This window comes from Phyllostomus hastatus, unplaced genomic scaffold, assembly GCF_019186645.2.
Source record: "Phyllostomus hastatus isolate PE091 unplaced genomic scaffold, TTU_PhHast_1.1 phas_scaffold_60, whole genome shotgun sequence".
Taxonomy (NCBI): domain Eukaryota; kingdom Metazoa; phylum Chordata; class Mammalia; order Chiroptera; family Phyllostomidae; genus Phyllostomus; species Phyllostomus hastatus.
This window is the reverse complement of record NW_025334038.1, coordinates 15,108,409-15,128,031: the sequence shown is the minus strand read 5'-3', so window position 1 is coordinate 15,128,031 and position 19,623 is coordinate 15,108,409. Positions and strand designations below refer to the sequence as shown.

Below are 19,623 nucleotides of genomic sequence, written 5' to 3'. Positions count from 1 at the left end.
CCATTCCCCCGCCCCCTGGTTTTTGTCCATGTGTCCTTTATATTTGTTCCTGTAAACCCTTCCCATTCTCCCCTTATATTTTCTCTTCTCTCCCCTTTGGTCACTGTCAGCCTGTCCTTTATTTCAGTGTCTTTGACTATATTTTGCTTGTTTCTTTGCTTTGTTGTTTAGGTTCCTGTTAAAGGTGAGATCATGTGGTATTTGTCTTTCACTGCCTGGCTTATTTCGCTTAGCATAATGCTTTCCAGCTCCCTGTTGCAAAGGGTAGGAGCTCCTTCTTTCTTTCTGCTGCATAGAATTCCACTGTGAAATGTACCATACTTTTTTGATCCATTCATTTACTGATGGGCATCTAGGTTGCTTCTAGCACCTAGCTATTGTAAATTGTGCTGCTATGAACATTGGGGTGCAAAGGTTCTTTTGGATTGGTGTTTCAGGGTCCTTAGGATATAGTCCCAGCAGTGGAATTGCTGGGTCAAAAGGCAGCTCCATTTTTAGTTTTCTGAGGAAGTTCCTTACTGTTTTCCATAGTGGTTGTACCAGTCTGCAGTCCCACCAACAATGCACTAGGGTCCCCTTTTCTCCACAACCTCTCCAACACTTGGTGTTTGTTGCTTTGTTTATGATGGCCATTCTGACTGGTGTAAAGTGGTATCTCATTGTGGTTTTAATTTGCATCTCTCTGATAGCTAGCAATACTGCGCATCTTTTCATATGTCTCTGGATCCTCTGTATGTCCTCCTTGGAAAAGTGTCTGTTCAAGTCCTTTGCCCATTTTTTAATTGGGTTGCTTGTCTTCTTAGAGTAGAGTCTTGTGAGTTCTTAATGTATTTTGGAGATTAAACCCTTGTCTGAGGTATCATTGGCAAATACGTTTTCCCATACAGTTGATTCTCTTTTTATTTTAATACTGTTTCCTTTAGCCGTGCAGAAGCTTTTTATTCTGATGAGGTCCCGTTTGTTTATTTTTTCCTTTATGTCCCTTGCTCTAGGGGACATGTCAGTAAAAATGTTTCTGTGTGAAATATCTGAGATTTTCCTGCCTATGTTCTCCTCTAGGACTTGAATGGTGTTACAGTTTATATTTAAGTCTTTTTTCCACCTTGAATTTATTTTTGTGCACGGTGTAAGTTGGTGGTTGAGTCTCAATTTTTTGCATGTAGCTGTCCAGTTCTCCCAACACCATTTGTTGAAGAGGCTATTTTTACTCCATTTTATGTTGCTGCCCCCTTTGTCAAATATTAATTGACCATAGAGACTTGGGTTTGTTTCTGAGCTCTCTGTTCTGTTCTTTCGGTCCATGTGCCTGTTTTTATGCCAGTACCAGGCTGTTTTGATTACAGTGGCCTTGTAATATAGTTTAGTATCAGGTATTGTGATCCCTCCTACTTTACTCTTCTTTCTCAAAATTGCAGCAGCTATTCGGGGTTGTTTATGGTTCCATATACATTTTTGAAGTGTTTGTTCTATGTCTGTGAAATATGCCATTGGTACTTTAATAGGTATTGCATTGAATGTGAGAAGAGTAGCTATATTAACATCAAATATAAGACTTCAGAGGAAAGAAAATGACTAGAGATAAAGAAAGGCATTGCCTACTGTTAAAAAATGTAGAGGCAACAAAAACCAAAAACTTCAGAATATGCAAAGTAAAAAGAATAGAGGTAAAAGAAGAAATAGGCAAATACCCTGTGATATTGAGAGTTTCAACACCCCATTCTCAGCAGTGACAAAATCAGCAAGGATATAGAACTCAATACCATAAACCAACATCTACTAAACATCTGTACAACACTTGGAACACCAGCAGAAAATACATATTGTCTCAAGTATGTACACAACATGTACAGATAGACAATATCTTGGATCAGAAAGCAAACCTCAGCAGATTTAAAAGAATTGTATCTTCATTTTCCATAATGAAATCAAATTAGAAACCAATAACAGAGATAACCAAAAAAAAAAACCCTCCAAACCATGGAAAGTAAACAACTCATTTCTATGTAATGGGTGAAAGAGGAAGTCTCAAGAGAAATTTTTTAAAATAGGTACACTGAATCAAAATGAAAATAAAAAACAATCAAAATGAGTGAGGCAAATAAAGCTTTTGCCAACAGAGACATTTCTAGCACTAATTGCTTGCTTTAGAAAAGAGGAAATAGTTCACTCAGAGTTCCTACATCAAAGCTGTAAAAAGAGTAGCACAAATTCAAAGGAAACACAGGGAAGGAAAAAGTAAAGATAGCAGATATCAGTGAAATTGAAAACAATAAAATCAATAAAACCAAAGTTGGTTCTTTGAGAAAAGATCAATAAAATTAAATCTCTAGCAAGAGTTGAGAAAGATAAAAGAGAAAAGGCAAATTTTGAATATTAGGAATGAAACAGCATATTATTACATATTGTGCAGCTATTAAAAGCTAAAGAAAATACACCCTGACTGGTGTGGCTCAGTGGGTTGGGAGTAGTCCCACGAACCTATTGGGGTCTGCAGGTTCAATTATTGGTTAGGACACAACAAGCCAGGATTGTAGATCAGGTCCCTGGTTGGGGGCATGTAAGAGGCAATAGATCAATGTTTTTCTGGCACATCAGTGTTTCTCTCCCTCCCTTTCTCCCTGCCTTCCCCTCTCTCTAAAAATAACTAAATCAAATCTTCTTTAAAAAGAATAAGAAAATACTATGAACACCTTTATGTTTATAAAGTCAGTCTCTCAGATAGAATGGAACAATTCCTTTAAAAACATAAACTACTGAAACTGCACCATAAGCAGACAATCTGAACTGTCCTTATACCATAAGGTAAGTTGAAATTATAATATAAAAGTTTCCCAACAGAAATTTCTAGGCTAAGATACATTTACTGGGAAATTCTACCAAATGTTTAAATGAACAATCAACACATATTCTTCACAGTCTCTATCAAAATACAGAATGGAACACTTTCAGATTCATTTTATGAAGTCAGTCTTTCCCTGATACAAAAACAAAAGCCAGCCCTGGCTGGCATAGCTCAGTGGATTTAGTGCGGGCTGCAAACCAAAGTGTCGCAGGTTTGATTCCCAGTCAGGGCACATGCCTGGGTTGCAGGCCACGGCCCCCAGCAACCACACATTGATGTTTCTCTCTCTCTCTCTTTCTCCCTCCCTTCCCAAATCTTTAAAAAAAAAAGCCAAAGAGAGCATTAATATAGAAAACTACAGATCAATATTCCTCATGAATATAGAAGCAAAAATACTGAACAAAATGTTAGTAAATCGAATCCAGTACTACATAAATAGAATTTTACATTTTGGTAAATGGGATTCATTATAGCTATACAAATCTCATTTAATACTTAAAAATTCATTAATTCACCAATTATTAATAAGCTAAATTAATTTTCTAGGACTGCTGTAAAATACCAAAAACTGGAGAGTTTAAAATAATATAAGTTTATCTCTCATAGTTCTGGAGGCTAGAAGTCCAAAATCAAGGTACCAGCAGGATCATATACTCTATCCGAAGGTTGCCAGCAATCCTTGATAACATTTGGCCTGCAACTGCATCACTCCAATTCTTCCTCCATATCCACATAGAGTTAGTTCTTCCGTATGTATCTTGACTTTCCCTTCTCATAAGATATTGGTCATTGGATTTAGGGCCCACTTTAATTCAGTGTAACTACTTCTTAACTTGATTACATCTACAAAGACCCTACTTTCAAATAGCATCATCACATTTTAGGTACCAAGGGTTAGGACTTCAGTGTATCTTTTGGGTGGGGAACACAACAAAAGCTAAAGAGAAATTACATGATCATATTGATTGACGCAGGAAAATTGACAAAACTCAATGCTTTCTTGTTAGAAAAACTTAAAAAATAGGGGAAGAGACTTCCTCAACTTGATTTGGGGAAAAAAAAAAGTCTACAAAAAGCCCTGGCTGGTGTGGCTATGGATTGAGCACTGGCCTGTGAACCAAAGAGTCACCAGTTCAATTCCCAGTCAGGGCACAGCCTGGGTTGCGGGCCAGGTTCCCCAGTGCAGGGTATGTGAGAGGCAACCACACACTGGTGTTTTTCTCCCTTTCTTTCTCCTTCCCTTCCCCTCTGCCTAAAAATAAATAAGTGAAATCCTTAAAAAAACAAAGTCTGCAAAAACCTACAGCTAACATTATACTTAATGGTGAAAGGACTGAATGCTTTCTACCTGAGATTAGCAAAAAGACAAGGCTGTTCTCTCACCACTTTTAGTCAACATAGAAGATCTAACCACAGCTTAGGCAGTAAAAAGAAATAAAAGGTTATACAGGTTGGAAATAAATAAAACTATCCTATCCCTATTTGCAGATAACATTATTATCTACAGAGTAAATTTCAAGGAATTCTGTGAAAAAAACTAATGAGTTCAGCAAAGTCATAGGATACAATATTCACACACAAAAATCCTTTGTAATTTTAGATACTTGGAATGAATTTACAAAAACTGAACAGAGACATACAATGTTCATGGATTATACAACTCAGTATAAACATGTCAGTTCTACCTAGGTTAATCACTAGGTTTAATAAAGTTCCTACCAAAGTTACAGAAAGGCTTTTGTAGACATAGTAAAGCTTACTTTAAACTTTATTATATGGAAAGGCATAGGAGCTAGAATAGCTAAAATAATCATGAAAAATAAGAGAAATCATTCTTAGCAATATTTAAAACCTATGATTTAGCTACAGTAATCATAACAATGGTACATATCTTTGGAGGGATAGACCTATAGATGACTCTAATAGAATAGGAAACAAGTAAATCCACATAAATATGCTAAACGGATTTTTGACCAAAGTGCAATAGCAATTTAGTGGAAGGAGAGTCTTTAACAAATAGTGCTAGACATTCATTAGTAAAACACACACACACAGATCCTCAACCTAATTCTCACACTTCAGACAAAAATTAACTCAAAAATTAACTCAAAATTAACTCAAATTAACTCTATCCGTTTTATTATTAAACAGATAATAAATTCAAATTTGAATGTAAAACTATAAAACTTTTAGAATACCTGATAGAAATTTTTCTGGGCCTAGGAGTGATGAACAGTTCTTAGACATGGCACTGAAAACACTATGTATGAAAGAAAAAAAAATAAAATTGGGCCTCATAAAACTTTTTATCTGTGAAAAGTTTTTCCTCATCCTGTTAGATGAATGAAAAGACCAAACATAAACTGGGAGGAAATATTAGCAAACCTTGTATCTTATAAAGGACTCGTATATGTTAGGAAACCTTAATACTTAACAGTAAATAAAAACAATACTCCATTGACAAAATGGACAAAGGCATGAAGATGGCTTCCCCCAAAGAGGATACACAGATGATAAGCACATGAGTTGTTGAAGGAAACATGAATTATAATCCTTAAGTATGGGCTGCACAGAGACTTTCTTCCAAAATGTAATATGTGAAAAGAGTATGGGGTTGGGGTAATTTTACAGTGGAGACACTTGACAAACACCACCTCAGTTAGGTGATCAAGGTCAAAATCAATAGTAATGATACTTTGAAGATTTTATCAACTGACTTTTAATATTTTTACTATGATATATCTGTTTGTGTGTATCCTCGCATTTATCATGCTTGGAGTTTCTTGAGCTTCCTGTATGGATAGGTTATTGTTTTTTCAATAAACTTGAGAAGTTTTCAGCCATTTTTTTTTTAGATTATTCCTCCTTCTCCCTTCTTCTCTTTTCCTTATTGTACTCTTGTTATATGTATGTTGGTGCTCCTAATGGTGTCTCACATTTCTGATGCCCTGTTCATTTTTCTCCTGTTTTCCTCTCAGTTCTTCAGCTTCCATAATCTCTACCAATCTGTCTTAAACTTTACAAATTCTCTTTTGTACCATTTCAGATCTACTGTTGATTCCCTCCACTGGATTTTAAACTTTTCATTTATTGCACTTTGCAACTCCAGAATTGGTACTTGGTTCTTTTTTTTTTTTTTTCTTTCTTTTTCTTTCCTTAATGGAACATTCTTTCCTTAATGGAACATGATCATCATACCTTCTTTTACTTCTTCACTCATGCTTTCTTTTCATTCTGTGAATTTATTTATAATGGCTATTTTGAAAGCTTTTTCTTGTAAGTCTGACATCTGGTCATTCTCACAAGCAGTTTCTGTTGCCTGCTTATTTCCCATGTGTGACTCATACTTCCTGTTTCTTTTGCATAACGTAATTTTTTGTAGAAAACTGGACATCTTATGTAATATATATCGCAGTGCCTCTGAGTTGCACCTCCATCCCAAGTTTGTTATTGTTATTTTCTTCTTTGCATAATAACTGGCTGGATTGTCTTAATGAAGTCTAACCACATCCACCCCATCCTGCCCCCCAAGAGGGAAGCCTCTGCTGTTGCTTCCCAGGGATGCACAGTCATCCTGTGAAAGAAGAGCACTGATAGGGCTCCTTCCCAGTTTTCCTGATTACACTAGCTGCTAAACCCTACTAATTGCTTGCCATTTACTGTACTGTAACACAGTACATACTGGCATTTGCCCTGTAACACAAAACAAATTTCTTTGCAAACTAATCCAGTCCAGTTGTAGCTCTTTGTTAGAATAGTTTCTAAGGTCATTGTTGGATATTTGTTCTGCCCCCAGGAGAGCTTCTCCCAACTTTCATTCTTTGTTTTCTCCTGCAAGCTAACCAACTCACAGTTTAGGTTGTATCTTCATTAATGTACAAATTTCTTCTCACTTGCCTCTCACTACAACCTCCCTATTCTTGGGAGCACCTTAATGTTTGAACTTCACCTTTTCACAAATAGAATCAGTTCCTTTGGGAATAGATTAGGCTATCTGTTTTATGAACTGTTGCTCCCCCCAAATAGAATCTCTTAGCCAAGGGTTATGAGGATGGTAGTGGGGATACTACTAACCATCTCTCTGAGTAACACCCTGCTTTTTAAGAGGTGAGCACTCTGGAGAGAGAGAAGTGAGCAGCTTGAGATCCTCTTGGTTTGCCTCTCCTATCCCCTTCACAAGCCAGGAGAAGGGCCCCTGGCACCCCAGTTGTCCTCAGCAAGTCTTGCCTGAGATACAGTCTATTCCATGAGTGGGAGTTGAACAAAATGGAGCCCCCACATCTCAGTGGTATTTACCTGTGATTTGACCTCAGCAATAGGTAGCAAGGATCAGGATGAGAAATGGTGGTGTCCTACTCCTAGGAAGAAAGCCCTTCACCGAGAGGAGAGGGAACACAGTTTAGCTTGCAGCATTCTGGAATGGAGTCTCTGCCTCACGCAACTGAGCTGGGAAGGAGAAGGAGAGGAAACATTCTGTTCAAGTACCACAGGCTTGATGTTTTTACCACATTTTAGTAGGTGTGCTTGAATAGATGTTTCTGCATTTGCTATTTGCCCTTAGGAGCTTTTCAGAGTTGTAAATGGTTATTTAAAAATTTTTCACCAATCTCACTAGGGAGTAGGTTACCAGGGCATGCTCACATATTACTGAGTTACTCTGGGATATAATCGCTAAATGCGATTTCATAAAAATGAAGTAGACATTTATGTGACCCACCAGTTGCACTCCTGAACATTTATCCCAAAAGAATGAAAACCTATGTCCACACAAAAATTTGTACACAGATGTTCATAGCAACTGTTTTTGTAATAGCCACAAACTAGAAACAAAACAAATGATAGTCAGTGGGAAAATGGTTGAACAAACTGTGGTACTATTAAATACTACTTAGGGTTAAAAAGGAAGGAACTATTGAGCGTTTGGCAGCTTCCATGGATTTCTTAAAGGGACACATACCATGTGGTTCCGATCTATGTAACATTCTCAAAATGACAAAAGTATATAAATAATGCTAGAAGTTAATGATGAGGAGGGGTGGTGTGACCATAATGGTGTAGCATGATAGACACCTTTGTGTTGATGCACTAGTTCTGAATCTTGATTGTGGTAGTGGTCACATAAATCTACACACATGATAAAATGACATAGAACTACACTAACACTTTACATCAATGGCAATTTCCTGGGTTTGATATTGTGCTATAATTATGTAAGATGTAATCAGTGGGGTAAATGATTTCTCTCTACTGTTTCTTTTACTAGCTTTAGAGAGAGATAATTTACATATTAAAATGTATAATTTAGTGATTTTTTTAATATATTCAGAGTTGTGCATCCATCACTGCAGTTAAAAATTTTTTCATTATTCCAATAAGAAACTCCATACCCCTTAGCCATCACCCCCAATCCTGCCATCTTTACTCCTCTATACATCTCAGCCCTCAGCAACCTCTAATCTACTTTCTGTCTCTAGCTTTGCTAATGCTAGACATTTCGTGTGCATGGAATCATAATATGCAGTATTCTGTTACTGGCTTATTTCACTTAGCATGTTTTTAACATTCATCCATTTTGTATCAATACTTCATTCCTTTTTCCTGCCAGATATTCTCATTAATGAATACCAGCTTTTATCCATTCATCAATTGGATAAATGCGGCATTTGAGCTGCTTCCACTTTTTGGTTATTATGAAAATGATGCTACGAACGTTTGTGCAAATTTTTGTGTGGCTATCTGTTTTCATTTCTCTTGGATATGTACCCAGGAATGGAGTTTCTGGGTTGTTTGGTAACGCTGTATCTAACATTCTGAGAACTATTAGACTGCCTTCCAAAGCAAATACATTTTCCTTTCCTATCAGCAATGCATGATGCTTCCAATTTCTCAACATTCTCACCATATTTTACTGACTTCTTTATTATAGCATGCTGGTGGGTGGGAAGTGGTACCTCAGTGTGGATTTTTTTGTTTGTTTTTAATTAATTGCGATGACATTGGTCAAAAGAAACATACAGGTTTCAGGTGCACATTTCCATGATACAAATCTGTAACCTATACTATGTGCCCATCACCCAAAGTCAGATCTTCTCTCACCACAGACTAGGCTTGCTCCACCTTTCCCTAAAACCTCTCTACCTGCTCCCCTCTGGTAACCACCACACTGTTGTCTGTGTTCATGACATTCAGTTTTATATCCCACATATGAGTGAAATCATATGGTTCTGTGCTTTTTCTGACCGACTGACTTTGCTCAACATAATACTGTTGAGCTTCATCCAAGTTGTCACAATGGTAGTATTTTGTCTTTTCTTACAGGTTTCAAATCTTTCAACATGTAGTGGAATCTATTAGTGAAGCCATCTGGTCCTAGACTTTTGCTTTGGAGAAGGTTTTTGATGGCTGTTTCAATTTCCTCACTGCTGAACAGTCTATTTCGATTTCTTCATGATTCAGTATAGGAAACATATTTCTAGGAAATTATCTGTTTCTTCCAGGTTATTGAATTTGGTGACATACAGTCTTTCATAATATTCTCTTACGATCCTTTGTATTTCTGTGATGTCTGTGGCAACTTCTCTGGTTTTGTTTATGTAGGTCTTTTCTCTTTTTTCCTTAGTCTAGCCATGGGTTGGTCACTTTTATCAATCTTTTCAAAGAACCAGCTCTGCATAATATTTTCTGAATAGTCTTTTTTTGTTATCTATTTCATTTGATTCTGCTCTAATTTTTATTATTTTCTTCTGACTTTGGGTTGCTTTTGTTCTTTTTCTAAGTCTTGAAGATTTAATGTTAGGTTGTTTACTTGCAATTTCTCTTATTTCTTGAGATAGGCCTGTAATGCTATAACTTCCCTCTTATTACTGCTTTCACTAAACCCTAGAAGTTTTGATACATTGTGTTATCATTCTCATTTGTCTGTATATCTTTTGATCTCACCTTTATTTCTTCTTTGACCCAGTCATTTTTAATAGTATGTTGTTTAATCCCCACATATTTGTGGGTTTCTTTACTTCCTTTTTGCAGGTGATTTCTAATGTCAAAGCATTGTGGTCAGAGACTGTGCTTGGTATAATTTTAATCTACTTGAAGTTTTTGAGACTAGTTTTGTGATTTAATATATAGTTTATCCTCGAGACTATTCCATGTGCACTGGAGAAGAATGTATAACTTGATATTCTCTGTAAATGTCAATTATGTCCATTTTATCTAATGTATTATTTAAGGCCGATATTTCTTCACTGATTTTCTGTTTGGATGATGTATCTGGAGGTGTCACTCAATTATTAAGGTCCCTAACTATGATTATGTTTTTGTCTGTTTCTCCCTTTAGTTCTGTTGGTAAATGCTTTATATATTCTGGTGTTTCCTGATTGGGTATATATATATTGAAACATGTTGTGTCTTCTTGATGTAGTGTCCCCTTTATCATTATAAAATGTCCATATTTGTCTCTTGTTACCACTGTTATCTTGAAATCTATTTTGTCAGATATGGCTATACCTGCTTTTCTGTAGTATGTCATTTGCTTAGAAAATCATATTCCATCATCTGTCTTTGAACCTACCTTTCTTTTTGCACCTTAGTTATCTGTGTCTCCTGAAGGCAACATACTGTTGGTTTTTGTTTGATCCAGACTGCTGCTCTGTGCCTCTTTATTGGTGAATTCAATCCATTTACATTTAGGGTAATTATTGATGTTTGAGGATTTTTTAATAGCAATTTTATATTTTGTTTTCTGTTCTGTGCCTACATTGGTTCTTTCCCTTTGTGTTTCTGTTGTTTTTCTTTGGTGGTATTCCATACTTCTTTTTTTATTATTATTATATTTTATTGATTATGCTATTACTATTGTCCCAGTTTTCCCCTTTGTCCCCCTCTACTCAGCACTACCCCATTTCTCAGGCAATCCCCATACCTTTGTTAATGTCCATAGGTCATATGTATAAGTTCGTTGACTACTCCACTTCCTATACTGTACTTTTATATCCCTGGGGCTATTCTGTAACTACCTGTTTGTATTTCTCAATCCCATCACCTCCTCACACCTTCCACTACACCTCCCTCCCTATGTGGCATCCATCAAAATGATCTCTGTGGCCATGATTCTGTCTCTGTTCTTGTTTGCTTAGTTTGTTTTTTAGATTCAATTGATGATATGTATTAATTGAAAGTTCTCTCTTTATCTTTAACAACTGGCATTTGAATTATGATGTGCTTTGGAGTGGGCCTCTTTAAACCATCTTGTTTGGGATTCTTTGCTTTCTAGACTTATGTCTATTTCCTTCACCAAATTAGGGAAGTTCTCTTCCATTATTTTTTTTCAAATAGATTACCAGTTTCTTGCACTTTCTCTTCTTCTGGCACCTTTGTGATATAAATGTTGGAACACTTCAAGTTTTCCCAGAGGCTTCTCACACTGTCCTCTTTATTTTGGATTCTTTTTTTTTTTTTTTTCTTGTTTTTATGATCGGTTGTTTTTTTATTCCTTTTGTTCCAAATTATTGATTTTACTCAGCTTCATTCACCTTACTGTTGTTTCCCTGTAAATTGTTATTTTAATTAACATATCCTTCATTTCTAACTGGATCTTTTTTATTCTGTTGAGGTCCTCACTAAGCTCCTTGAGCATCCTTATAACCAGTGTTTTGAACTCTGCATCTGACAGATTGCTTATCTCCATTTTGTTTAGTTCTTTTTGTGGAGTTTTGATCTGTTCTTTCATTTGGGCCATGTTTCTTTGTCTCCTCATTTTGGCAGCCTCCCTGTGTTTGTTTCTATGTGTTGGCCAGAACTGCTATGACTCCATGTCTTGGTAGCATGACCTAATGTAGTAGGTATCCTATAGAGTCCAATGGCACAGCCTCCCCATCACCCAAGCTGGGTATTTGAGGTATGCCCTTCGTGTGGGCTGAGTACACACTCCTCTTGTAGTTGAGCCTTGGTTGCTGTTGGCAGATTAATGGGAGCAATTTACCCAGGCCAGTCATTTGCAAAGGCTGGCTGTGACCACTGACCAACCAACCTCTGCTCTCTGTGGAGGATCCACTGTGCAGGGGTAGGGTGGTAGTACTCCAAAATGTTCTGTAGCTAGTCACTGGATGGTGCTGGCCCTGGAGTTTCTTGGGTGGTACAAGCCAAGGTCAGCCCCGACCCATGTTTTACTTGGGGCTACCCTACCTGAGCTTTGAACCAGTCTGAGATGACTGTTACTTGTGCAGGGCTTGGAGATTCCCAGGCAAAGCCAAGCTGTGATTTAGGGTGGCTGCTGCTAGTGGCCACTGAGCAAGAGGTACAGGGCCTGGGGTCTCACTGAGGCCAGTTATTACTTGTTTGAAAGGATTTAGGAAGTTATAAAGCATGAGCCAAGACCAGTCATATGGAAAAGCTACTGTTAACAGCTCTGTTTTGTAGGACGGAATCTCAGGGGATCTCCAGGATGGGGCAAATAGGGTTAGCAAGGTTGATGGGGTCTCAGACATGGCACCCTCCTGTCCGTTCTTTGGCTCTCCCCACCTTTCTGTTTGGGCAAAAGCTACCACCTAACTCTCATCTTGATGCCAGGTACTTCATATTCGTCCAGTATTCCTCTGGTGCCTTTCAAGCTGCTGGCCTGGTGCTGGAGCTCAGAAGAAGTGAGTCTGAGTAAGATTGTGTATGTATTTTAAGAGAAACTGCTTGGGACTCCAGAAGTTTCTTCCACTGACTTAATCCCTGCTGGTTTTTGCAGTCAGAAGTTATGGGGACTTATCTTCCTGGCACTGGGAGGCCTGGTATGGGGCTGGGACTCTTTACTCCCAAGATATCCAAATTTTTATCCACCACATATGGGTGTGGAACCAGCCCATTCCATATCTGCACCCCTCCAATAGTCTAGATGGATGTTTTTTTTTAAATTCCTCAGTTATCAAGACTTACATTCAAATAGATTTCTGACATTTCTGAGTATTGATTGTTGTATAATTTTAACTATGATGTGGTTGTACAAGGAGGCAAGCTGTGTTTGCCTTTGCCACCATCTTGATCCAAAGTACCAGTGTTATTCCATATTTTTTTTCTCCATTTTCTTTTTTTTTAAGCTATGTGTCTTTTTTTGTGTGTATGGTACCATTAGTGTATGAAAAATAAAGTATCATAAATATAGTACTTTTTCATCTTTTAAGTGCATTTGATCTTCATCCGCCATCACAAATCACAAATTGCTCCTCTTTATGCTGTAAGTTTGTTGATCTTACTCATAGTATTATGATCTTGAGTATTTCCTATAGTGGAGGTCTTTTGGTAATAAATCCCCCTATCTTCTGCATGTCTGGAAAAGTCTTTATTTCTCCTTCATATCTGAAGGATAACTATGATGGATGTATGATTCTTGGCTGGTAACTTCTCTCTTTCGGTAGTTTGAATATTTGGTTCCCCTCTGTACTGGCTTGTAGAGTTTCTGCTTAGAAGTCTGAAGATAACCTGATGGGCTTTCCTTTATAGGTTACTTCCTTCTTCTCCTTGGCTGCCTTGAGAATTCTTTCTTTGCCATTACTTTTTGACAGTTTTAATACAGTGTACCTTGGAGACGACCTCGTTGGATTGAGGTAACTGTGTTCTGTTTGCTTCTTGGATTCAAGCATCTAGCTTTTTCTATGTTGTTTGGGAAGGTCCCTAACTGTTTGGAAAGGCTCTTTGTTTTCTTTTTCTTTCTTCTTCTGGTATGATTTATTCTTTCTGATGGAGTCAGATAGGTCTTGTGGAGCTTTTTAATTTTTTTTTTATGCTCTAGTTACTCTTGTTCCCTCTGTGTCATTTCTAGATTTCTATCTTCAATATCATGTATTCTTTCCTCCAGATAGTCAGCTTTATTTCCTATGCTCACTAGTTCATTCTTGATCTCTTATTGAATTCTTCATCTCCAAGATTATGTTTTGTTCTTTTTTAAAAGTTTCAGTCTCACCTTGGCTGGTGTGGTTCAGTGGGTTAAGCACTGTCCTATGAACCAAAGGGTTGCTGGTTCAATTCCCAGTCAGGGCACATGCCTGGGTTGTGGACCAGGTCCCCAGTGTGGGGGTGCATTAGAGGCAGCCACATATTGATGTTTCTCTCCCTCTCTCCCCTCCCCTCTACAAATATAAATAAATAAATATATATATATATAAAAAATATTTTATTTTCAATCTCTTTGGTAAAATACCCGTTTTGTCCATTGATCTGTTTTCTGAGCTCATTAAACTGCCTGTATTTTCTTGCTGCTTTAGTTTTTTCCAGAACTGCACTCTTGAATTCTCTGTCACTTACATCACATATTTCCATGTCTTTAGGTTTGTTTTCTAGAGATTTTTCGTTGACTTCTGAGCTGCTTTGCTACCTCAGTTATTCATGATATTGAGGATTTCCTTCATTGTCTAGGCATCTATGAGTGACATTTAATGCAAAGAGATCTTTTATTATTTTCCAGTAGGTGGCACTGAGTCAGGAGGGGATTTTTTTTAGCTCTGTGAAATCCCAAAGCTAACCCCTTGACTGTCCTCAGTGTAGTTATGATGCTTAGAGGTGGCATTGTTTAGGGAAACCCAGCCACCTTTTTTGTTTTGCCCTTTCTATAATGGCAATCTCAAATCTTCACAGGGGTCCCCCACCAATGTATCCTAATCAGGGATCAGTCACAGAATGCACCCTTTATTCAGGGAAAGTAATTATTCTCTAGTAACAGTTTTCCAGTTTGCAGATAGTGTGCTTCTCAACCCAATACCAAGAGCAACAGAAGGTGCTTTGGGAGTCTGCAAGGCAGCAGTGCTCCATGACCTTGTTTCTCTTTCTCGAATGTCCACTTCCCAACAACCGTGGCCATACATCATGCTGTGTCCTTGCCAGGGTCTTTCATCTCAGCCACAACTCATACTGCTCACTCCTGCAGGAATGCCCACCAAGGGTCGTTGCTCCTCCCAACTGAAGGAAGTGCCAGCCACAACCAGCTTCCTTCCTCTCCTCTCTGAGCTGAGCCCTGCTTTGAGCTCCTGGCTCCATTGCTAGTCTGAGACTTTCTCCCTTCCTTCTGACCTGTCCTTTTTGTTCCCACTTGCCCACCTTTAGATGCTTCAATGTGTGGATCTCTCACGTGTGCCTATGTATTGAACAGAGAATCCTTTGTTGAGTTATAGCTGTTCAAATTGTTGAAATTTCTGGGTAAGAGACCAAGGGGATCTCTCATACCACCATTCTTTTGATGTCACTCTCAATTTGGTTTTCATTGGCATTTCCCTAATGCTAATGATGTTGAATGTCTTCATGTATTATTGACCATCCATGTATCTTTTGGAGAGATGTCTCTTTGGAATCTTTGACCTTCATTTTTAATTGGTTTGTCTTTTTGAGTTGTAAGAATTATTCTAGAGGGATTGAGCAAAAAAGAGAAAAAGAACTTAGAAATATGGACAACAGTGTGATGATTGTGAGGGCCATGATGGGTGGAGGTAGAAAAGCATATAGGGGAGATAAATAGTGATGGGAAAAAAAGATCTAATAAAGGTGAATGGCAGATAGGTAGATAGATAGATAGATAAATTTTAAGAGTTCTTCATATGTTTTAGATAAAAGTCCCCTATCAGGCATATCTCTATACTATCTTTGTAACTTACTGTGAATCTTTATTTCAAATTTAAAAGTTTTGTAAAATGCTTATAATGAAATCCACGAGTATATCTAAAATGTGAAAACAATAGGGTCAGTGCACTATATCAGTGTTGTGGTATTATACTCTAGTTTTGCAAGACTCCACTATTAGGGAAAACTAGGTAAAGACTACACAGCATATCTCTCTGTATTATTTTATACAACTGCAAATGAGTCTGTAATTATCTCAAGGAGTTAAAAAATTGTTTAATCGTTTTTATGCTAATATTTTCCTGCTAGGTGGCAATTTTTTTTTTTAATTGACAAACTTCTTAGAGCAGTTTTAGGTGTATAACAAAATTGAATAGGGGCACAGAGATTTCTCATACACCCCCTCCCCCACCCATATGGACAGCCTTCACCACTTATCAACATCCCCACTGTAGTGGTACATTTGTTACAACTGATAGTCCTACAGTGATCCATCATCTCACCACTCAAATTTCATTGTTTATGTTAGGGTTCAGTGTTGGTGTTGGGCATTCTCTGCATTTTGACAAATAGATTGATTTTTTTTTGTTTTGTTTTTGTTTTTGTTTTTAATTTTATTTTAATCATTGTTCAAATACAGTTCTCTCCCCCTTACTGTTTTGTTTTTTTAAGAGTAATTTTTAAAATAAAATAATTTTTATATTTAAAATTTTTAATTATACATGTAATGTGTAAATATATTTTAAATCCTACTTACACCATAGTTAAAAATTCCCAGGTATAGCTAAACTCACCTTTGATGAGCACCCCTCAATCCTAGTTTGTCTCTCTCCAGCACAAATGATACATTTCATTTATAACTTACTGCCCAAATTTAAGTGTTATTTAAATTTGGTTCCTGTGATTTCTCCAAGATCTAGGTAATACTGAAGAGCTTCAAAGACTTCAGGCCCAACTCTCCACATGCGTGCAACCAGCACACATGAGCCAAGGCTACAACCCACTAAAGACCATTTTCCTTCTTTAAAGAGATTAGAATAGCAACTTGCCATCTTTTGAACTCACTAGACTAGCAGAGCATGTCTGTAAAGCATTCTTATGGAATGGGCAAAAGAGTCCTTTTATTTTTGTTATGACTTCTTAATGACTTCAATGCAAAGGATATATTTAAAGATATTTAAGTGAAGAAATTACTGACAAAATAGTAGCACTTGCACAACTTGAACATTAAGGATTTTAGCTTTCTACAATTGAAGCATACTTTTTTTATGGTTCTAGAGGAGAAGAAAGCTATGCTACAAGAAATAGCTAATCAGAAAGGAGTGTCCTGTCGTGCCCAAGGCTGGAAAGTCCACCTCTGTGCCGCCCAGTTGCTGCAGCTGGTAGGTCAAGTCTTATCACATACTGGAGGTGTCTAGTCATAGAGCATTTTCTTTTGAAAATGATTTGCAATGAACATGGGTCATCATAGAATTTTTATGTGTGCTATGTAACATAATTATTGTATATGTTTCATATATATAATTATGACCTAAATATATCTTAGTTCTGGTATCCAGAACCAAAATATATTGAGCACCTATGGTATAAGACCCTGCAATTAAATTTTAGTACTATGTGTTGCCATGACAGGGAGCCTCAGATGGCCTCAGTGTAAGACCCTCCTCCCCACTCTGCTTTTTATCATGGGGACCAGGCACGTTTCCCACTTCTCGCTGAAGATTGGGCTTTAGTTCTCTGCCAGCTTGCAGTGTTAGTCAAATAAGCCAGTCACATCCACCTGTGGGAACCATGGGGTCCCTCTCCCTCTTGACACTACAGATCCTGCCTCCTACAACCCCAGCTTGTTCACTGTGTTCCTGAATACAGCCCCGTCATGGCCCCTGTGACCCCACATAGTGTGCAGTGTCCTCTTCCCCTGGCCTGTGAGTATGTTGACTAGTAAACTGCTATTGACCTCATCTGTCCAATGTCAGTCAGTATTACGTTTTCAACTATTTCCAAAACCCTAGGGCAGGAACCTTGCCTTCACTAATGAAGTGAAGGGATAACAGTCAAAACAACAACCTCATGAGGTTTTTTCCATCTTTGAAGTAACTGTGATCTGAATAACACTGTTACAAGTATATTAAAAAGAAAACAAACAATGGTACTGTCTAGTTCTCTACTTAATAGAGAAGCACATTTCTATGAAACTTACAGACCTGTTTTCCAGAGGAATTGAATTTAGGGCAGTATTTAAAAGTTATCCTTGAAGGTGGACTCTGAATTACTCATGGCAAATTGTAATATAAATTGTTATTGATCAGTTTAGTCATTGAGACAAAGGATTTCATCACCCAAACTGTTCTCAGATGGGTTTAGAAAAGGGATTCCAGGTGGCTTTCTTTGCCTGAAGTTGACCAAAAAAAAAAGTATTTCTGAGGTCACGATGCTTGCCTCCCCACTGTGTGTTGCAGACTAATCTAGAACATGATGTTTATGAAAGACTCACCAACCTACAGGAAGGGATTATCCCAAAGAAAAAAGCAGCAACTGATGATGATCTACACCGAATAAATGAACTAATACAGGTTTGAATGAGCCCTTTCCTTTCTGATCATCCACTTTATGGAATTGTTTACTGTATTCTTCTTCCTTTCCTTTTCTCATCTACTAATGTCTTTAATAAAACCTATTATTTACTTCAGCCCACATTACCAAGAAACACTAAAACATTTTTCTATGTGAAAGCCCCAAAATGGTCTCAATTTAAAGATGAGAAGTTCTTTAAAAGCCAAATTATCCTCAAGATCACTGATTGACATTGACATGTCTTTTGTTTCAGGGGAATATGCAGAGGTGTAAACTTGTGATGGATCAGATCAGTGAAGCCAGAGACTCCATGCTTAAGGTTTTAGATCATAAAGATCGTGTCCTGAAGCTTCTGAATAAGAATGGGACTGTCAAGAAGGTATCAAAATTGAAGCGAAAGGAAAAAGTCTAGAACCATCAAGAATTGGGACTTTGGAAACACGATTTATGAAGAATGATAGTGGGAGTGGAGGGAAGATTTTTGGTTATTTTCAAATCGGAGCATTGAAATAAAGAAAACGTTCCTTAATTCACATGTGAAAGCAGAGGGACCCATGGCATCCTGTCCCAAGAGGATCAGAGGTGACCTGACACAGTGAATTCCATTCTTTCTTTTAGGCACTTCCCTCTTAAGTTTACTGTGTCATAAACACGGCCTGATGCATCATTGTCTACCGGTTGGAATCAGAGACACAAAAGATGGCTGGCATTTTTCAGCTTTTCAGATTATAAACTGTATCTGATGGATTCCTGTAGGACCCAGACTGAGCCTGGACTGAAAGTGTCCACTTGGACCACCTCTTATCTCTGTACACTGAAAGTCAAACCTCTCCCCTCACCCCAGTTGGTTCCTACTCTGTCTGACCTTCAAGCCAGAGCTGGCCTTTTTCAGTAGTTCAATGGCACCAAGAGACCTGCACATCTCATACTCAAAAAGGATTTGAACTATCAATTGTCATTTTTAAGAACCATTTCAAAATGGAGTTACTATATTGTCTGTCCCGTGTGTATCAAAAGTTGGGTTTTTGTAAAAGCTCAGAGTAGGCAACATCATAAATTGCTCTGAGTTCTTTGTACTGAAGTACACCCTTGGTTATCTGTGCTTCTGTAGCTGGTGTGATGCTGTTAATTGTATGTACCACACATCTCCAAATGTTAATAAAGAACTCAAAGAGGTTTCATACATCAGCAGTTTGCATCATTTTATAAAGTTATTCGTTGCTGTACTGAGAGCATCACTTGAGTGTTGACCCTACTGGAGTTTCTTACACATTGCTGTATCTGTTCTATTATAGTTTTGTTATTCTACCTAAAGAGTTCCACTTGCACTGATATTTTGAAGATGCCACAGTGGCTCTTATTTCGCTTAAATACAAGACTGTATTGTATCCCATTTCAGATTGGTCAAGTTTTAGAACAACTAAGGCTGTATTCTTCGGGTGAAGTGCCCAGGAGTGTGAGTTTTCTTCACAGGGTTATTCTTGCTTCCTGTTAACCTGCTGGAGTGGTAGGTAGTCCAGTTTTGCTTCTTCTAGGCTCTGTCAGTCATGTCTCTTCCTTCTGGCTGGATATTCTTACAGAATGTATTTGTCTGCTTCCTAGACATGTATTTCCAATTG

At 37.7% G+C, this 19,623-nt stretch overlaps 1 protein-coding gene across 6 annotated transcripts in view; it reads left to right on the top strand.

Moving 5' to 3' along the window:
• SAP130 (Sin3A associated protein 130) overlaps window positions 1–19,187 on the top strand; it is an 88,864-nt gene extending 69,677 nt beyond the window's left edge. For all 6 annotated transcript variants that reach the window (XM_045826126.1, XM_045826122.1, XM_045826124.1 and 3 more), the window contains 3 exons: window positions 16,709–16,812; window positions 17,890–18,003; window positions 18,258–19,187. In XM_045826126.1, coding sequence (XP_045682082.1) covers window positions 16,709–16,812; window positions 17,890–18,003; window positions 18,258–18,416 — 377 coding nt within the window. In that variant the 3' untranslated portion in view covers window positions 18,417–19,187. The remainder of the gene's footprint in view (window positions 1–16,708; window positions 16,813–17,889; window positions 18,004–18,257) is intronic.
• The last annotated feature ends 436 nt before the right edge of the window (window positions 19,188–19,623 follow it).